Genomic DNA, 6,022 nt, shown 5'->3' with positions numbered 1-6,022 from the left:
AACTTGTTGGCACAGTAGAATGTAAGTCATTGTTTAGGCCAAGGAGACCAGATTAAACAGATCTGAAATTGAAGATCTTCTAGTTGAGTTCCTTGCTTCTGAATCACATGGTGTCAGGATCAGTCTTACTGTGAGGTGCATACGGCAAGTGTCTTCTATACCCTCAGACTGACCTAAGCCAAGTGAATGGATTTGGTAGACAGAAATTGAAAGAAGCCCATCATATGTATGTGTGCATAAGTTTGTGTCTGTATTTGTGCCTCCACCATTGCTTCACAACAAATATTGATGTGTTTACATCCCCATAGCTTAGTGATTTGGCAAAAGAAACCAATACAATAAGTACCAGGCTTACAAAGAATAAGTTCTGGGGTCGATTTCTTTGATCAAAACCCTTTAAAGCAGTGCTCCAGCATGGCCTCAGTCAGATGACTGAAATTAGTAAAAGAATAAAAGAATATATGTAAGTATGTATGATCTTATTTTGACAGTGCAATAAATGGTTGTCACTGTCATACAAGAAGTATCATTCATTTCAAATATTCTGCAAAAACATGTCTGGCCATAAAAAAAAAAATCTACCTCAGTAAATGCTATTTGACCCATGCAAGCATGGAAAAGTGGATGTTAAAATGATGATGATGATGATGATGAAAGGACCACATTATCTAATATCTTTTTCTTAAAACAGTAGGGTGTGGTTCGAAGGAAATTTCGCTATTAATTTTGATAAGTGAAATAATTAGAGGCTTCTTTGTTGGCTTATGGAATAAAAGTTCAATTAGTGAATCAGGTAGCTGTCAATGGAAGATTTAAGAAAACAAGGCTAAAAATATAAAACTATAACTAAAAAAAAATATAGCCGCTTACCTCTTGCTCAACATACTGAAGAAGGTAAGTCCAGCCAGTAAAATCAGCTGGGTTATCTTTCACAGCTTTCCAATATTTTTCAAGTTCAGTTTCCTTTTTGTCATCTTTTTCTTGAGAGAAATAAATTTTTGTTAGCACATTTCAAACTCATCAAGGAAATGCATTTTATTTTTCAAAATGAATACACACACACACATTATATAAATATATATATATATAAACACAAAACTTTGTGATTTTTCGTTTTACAATCCAGAAAATCAAATTACCTAAGTTCATAGAAATCAATAAAACAGTTTGTTAGTAATTATTTATGTGTAGAGAAAATGATTGACCCTTTTACAACAAGCAATCGTGAGAATTGTGAACATTAACATCAATGAGCTGACTGAAAGGAATTATGTCATATGAGATATTTGTATTAACATTGAAAGTACAATTAACTTTCTTGCATCCTTGAAATTAATTCATAGTTCAGTGGTTTGGTGTAATAAACAAATACATTTTGAGACTCACCACACATTGCCTAAGTCACTGTATAAAATACCACCAAATCCTACTTAATTCTTATAATTTTAATTCATAATTAAAGAATAATAAAATTATTTTATGAAATAAGATTTACACTTATGTTGTTACATAAGGTTGTATCACGTATTTCATTTCAAAAACAATTTACTTCATGAATTTCAGATAAATTATGATCTATGCTGGATCAGTAATTTCACTCAGGATCATATAATGAAGCATTGTCCAGAATTTATATAATATATTGCCAAATTGTCCAAGCTGTCACAAATAAAATGAAACTTCTCTTTCTCCCCCAGTATTTTCCCCATTTTATATCCTCACATTCTAAAACAAATGCAATTCACATTAAAAAAAAAATGGAGGTGGGGGATGGGTAAGTGGGGTAAAAGGAATACCTTCTTATTTTTTATTTTCTCTGAAATTATTGCAATCATTTTTTTGTACTGTTGCATCATTTTGGAGTGGAATTGGTCGGTACAATTGTTGTTGTCAATTTTTTTCCCCCACACTAATGTCTAATTTGATAATTTAAAAAAAATATTATGTCGAAAGTGGGGTAGACTGAGTAATGATTAATTTCAATAATCTCTCTTTAACTGCATGGTGCATAAATACATCAGGAAGAAGACAGACACTTCAGCAGATCGTGAAGCAGCTACAGAGAATATTTTGTTGAATTTTTTTATTTAGTTGAGCTTCGTTAATTTCATGTGCCATTTTTCTGTGATCCTCTTTCATTTAACAGAGATATTCTAAATTTTTTGTTGCATTTCTGCTCTTTATGATTCTAAGGATAAATATTGATGTGTAAGAGTCTTTTTCAAATGTAATTTTGGAGACCTGAGGAGGCAAATTTACCTTATTTTGTCTTGCCCCACCTAAATTTGCCTTTCATATGCTCAAAGAGAACAGAAATAATTTTCTGAATTAGTGTTCTGAAAATAGTGATTTTAATGCATTTAGAGTCATTTGCTTAGCCGATATAGTTTTTGTAAAGTAGTGAACATTCGTACAAAAAAAAAAATTCTCAAAGTTAAAAATGCAGTAAATATTCCTCATTGTGTCCCACCCCTAGTTAATACTTGTTATATGCATATAATTACCATTGGTAAAGAAGGGGTAAAAAAAAAAGCCCTTCAAAATTCCATTTTTTTTATCTTTCGTACGCCCCCCTCCTCCACCACTTTTTGTCACTTTTCTCATTTTTTTCTCTCTCACTTTTGCCGTTCTGTAAATCTTTTTCTACACGACACGAAAACTAAATGACTTTATGAAGATGCTAAAAATAGCAGTTGAACTAAACTGTACATTTATCGAAGGTTATATCGATGGAATGCCTTTTTTTTGTACCCCCATATATATATATATGTATGTATGTATGTATATGTGTGTGTGTGTAGGCGAACTTCAACGATCCACGGTAGCGTTACTTTTCATATTTATACTTTTAAATCTGTAAACAAAAAAAAAGATAGGAATCGACAAAATTCATATCAAATTGAACTTTTACATGCCGCTTTTTCATGTCTCAGACATGTGGATCGGTTATCTTTTATGTCACTAGCGATCAGTTTAGGGCATCAATAGCTCTCAACCCCGCAAGAAAGAAATATTTAATTAAAAAACGTAGAGAAAATAGAAACAAATTACCGTTCTAGTTTAAAAAAAAAAAAAAAGGTGCTGCAGCTAACTTGTTAGGTAGCGGGGCAAAGCAAAATTGCTTGTCCCATAATACTTCTCTTCCCAATTAGAAATATTCTATACATTCCAAACTAAAGTTAGCCTCTCAGATACTGCATTCAAAATTCCAATTTTGTTTCTTACACATCCACTTGTGTAAATCGTAGCTCCAGCGACCAACGAGTAGCTTGATTTAATTTGCATCATATGGGTGGGGGAGGAGATGGGCTAATTAAAAAAAAAAAAAAAGCATGGATTTTTTAAAGGAATTTTTTCAAACACGCGAATTACAAGGCTTCAGAATTTGTAGTATTAATTATGAAAAACACCATAAAAAATTATTTCAAACGTGGCAGCTTTATCGAAGGCTCGATGAATGAGCAAGTGGAGGAATAAAAAAATTTTTAAACCATGGATTTTGAAGAAGAAAAAAAAACTTTCTAAATGCTAATTACGTGTTTCAGAATGCGGGTTATTATGAAATGCCGAAAGATATCGGAAAAAAATTCCATGTTATTTGTGACAGCTATTCTAAAAGTCCGTCGCGAAATTTTGAAATTTATTTTACTTTTTAATTAGAATGAAATATATTAAGATCCTGATATTCATAGCAATTAAAAGTTGTTTTTCTTTTCGTTTTTGCTTGACTAAAAAAACAACAAAACTTTAGATTATAGTGTTTATGTATCATATCCAATAACTAAACTTTTCCAAGTAAAACTTAGGACAACACTAATTTTCAACGGGCACATGGTTTTTGTGAGAGATTAAACGTAGTAATCAAATGGAATTCATAAACTTACGAAGTATCCAAGCTATGAATGGAATTGTAACAAAAAGAAACGAGTTGTTGGAGGCTCGATCCATTTTATGAACTACAAATAACTGATTTATGCTGGCAACAGTCCACTCGTGTTTTGTTTCATTTAAGTCAAAAAATGTTTTAACATAAAAATTATCTGTTCAGGTTAATTTGTACAAGAGATGGACATTTAAACCGGTCAGATACGTTACTGTTAATAAGTTGAATTCCTTTCCAATATTCTCACTCAGCTATCGAAGAAACATTTATACAAAAACCATTAATTTTTAGAAAATAAGACACACACAAAAATTCTTAAAACAGCGCGAACAATTTATTAACTGAGACAAAACTTATCCTAATTAATTTCATTTTTAAAATTCTTTCTTCATACGTTCAACTCTTTTTATTCAGTTTGTAATGTTTTCGATGTGATGTCCAAGCAACAGTGGACAATGGGAATCACGAAAGAAAATTAGAAAGTTTATCTGTATTTCTCACAATTTAGAACAAGTTTAATAAATACTGAAAACAAAGGATGCAAAAAAAATACTTATTAATGAAGACCTTGAACTTATTAGTGCAATACACACACACACACACACATATATATATATATATATATATATATATATATATATATATATATATATAAGAATTATGGAAAATGGAGACAAACGCCCAAGATGTTATTTAAATTATATACATATAATGTAGTTAATATAACTGCTCAAAAGATTTTAGAGTGCTTTTTTTTTTCGGACTTATGAACAACTGACCGATTATGTGTGTGAGTGTTTTAAACATAAACAATGAATAGTTCAAACGATAACCTACAAGAAACTGTAAATCGGAGAAATAAAAAATTCCATAATGCTAGAAACAAGATAAACGAAATAGTAAGATGGTCAGAGTTAAAATAAATTATTAAATTTTGTTTACTAATTATTTTAAATATGCAAGACATGAAGAACAGCAGAAGTACACCTCCTAGAAGAGGTGATATACAAATTTATTGTTAGTTGACGAACATAAGAAATATCTATTCAGTTCGGTATCCACTGATACGAATTAAGTTTAACATAGGTTAATGATTCCTATCTAAAACACAGATGTTTAATAGATAAAAGAGAATATTCTCGCGCCATCTTGGCTCATAAGCGATTTAGGCAATTTAACGGTATTTTATTTATCGGTTATTTTTACAATTTTTTACCCATAGATATTTAATGACCTTTGTTAATTAACAATAACAAAACGAGTTTTAAAATATATGACCGACCAGTTTTCATATTTCCAATTATCGTACCAAACTAAGAAAACATCCAAGAATGTCGTTGATAGATACTTGGTCGGTCAAATCTAATTGTAAATAACTAGATAATTAAAATTACTGCTTCCAATAATACGCTCAACATGGTGGAGTTTGCTATGTATTTTACATTGCTTATCAATTCGTTTAAAAATGATTACATGTAAAATATATTTCCAAGAGGAACTTTTTTTAAAGAAATATTTCAAAAAATAAACAAACATGTTAATGCTCTTGTTTAGGAAGTGTAACATGCTGTATAGATTCAAAGGAAACCACAATCAATAACATATTCGCATTGAAATAGTAAAAAAATAACGAAGTATAGTTAGATAATTATCTTCAATCATAGATAAAGTTGTATTCATTAATAAAATTACCAGTATTTTCCGTTTTTTCTGTATCAGTAAATCCAGTACGTCTTTCACCCGCCATTATCTCAGCGCAATGTTAGATGGGATACTATTCTATGTGCACAGAATTACATATTCTTTAATTCTGGATTAATCAAATTATATTTCGTGTTGTCCAAATATCTAATTATAACAACTGTGATGATTCCTTCTGATTGAAAGCAAGTCGGTTTTTTTTAATTACTGTCTTTTGTAGTTGAGGGGGCTTTTATGATAGTAGTGTCAACTGAAATGATATTCCAGTTATTATACTCAACAGAATGAAAAGAAATCCATGCAATTGAAACGAAACTAAATATTACAATTTGACTTCGTGTATTCCATGTAATGTGATGGACGTTGATTTTGGTAGGATGGGAACTAAAAAAAAAAAAGTCAATATTAAATACTGAACATTTTCACACCAATTTACCG

The 6,022-nt window shown here is 30.5% G+C and overlaps 1 protein-coding gene across 1 annotated transcript in view; it reads right to left on the bottom strand.

Moving 5' to 3' along the window:
• Positions 1-5,647, bottom strand: part of LOC106883738 (pre-mRNA-processing factor 39) — a 43,099-nt gene extending 37,452 nt beyond the window's left edge. Inside the window, exons 1-2 of the mRNA XM_014934852.3 lie at positions 5,576-5,647; positions 871-980 (exon numbers count right to left, since the gene is read on the bottom strand). Coding sequence (XP_014790338.1) covers positions 871-980; positions 5,576-5,630 — 165 coding nt within the window. The 5' untranslated portion in view covers positions 5,631-5,647. The remainder of the gene's footprint in view (positions 1-870; positions 981-5,575) is intronic.
• Positions 5,648-6,022: the final 375 nt, after the last annotated feature.

The sequence above is a fragment of the Octopus bimaculoides genome, chromosome 1 (assembly GCF_046866305.1).
Source record: "Octopus bimaculoides isolate indiv1 chromosome 1, ASM4686630v1, whole genome shotgun sequence".
Lineage (NCBI taxonomy): Eukaryota > Metazoa > Mollusca > Cephalopoda > Octopoda > Octopodidae > Octopus > Octopus bimaculoides.
The sequence above is the reverse complement of the archived record's forward strand: the minus strand, read 5'-3'. Positions and strand labels throughout refer to the sequence as shown.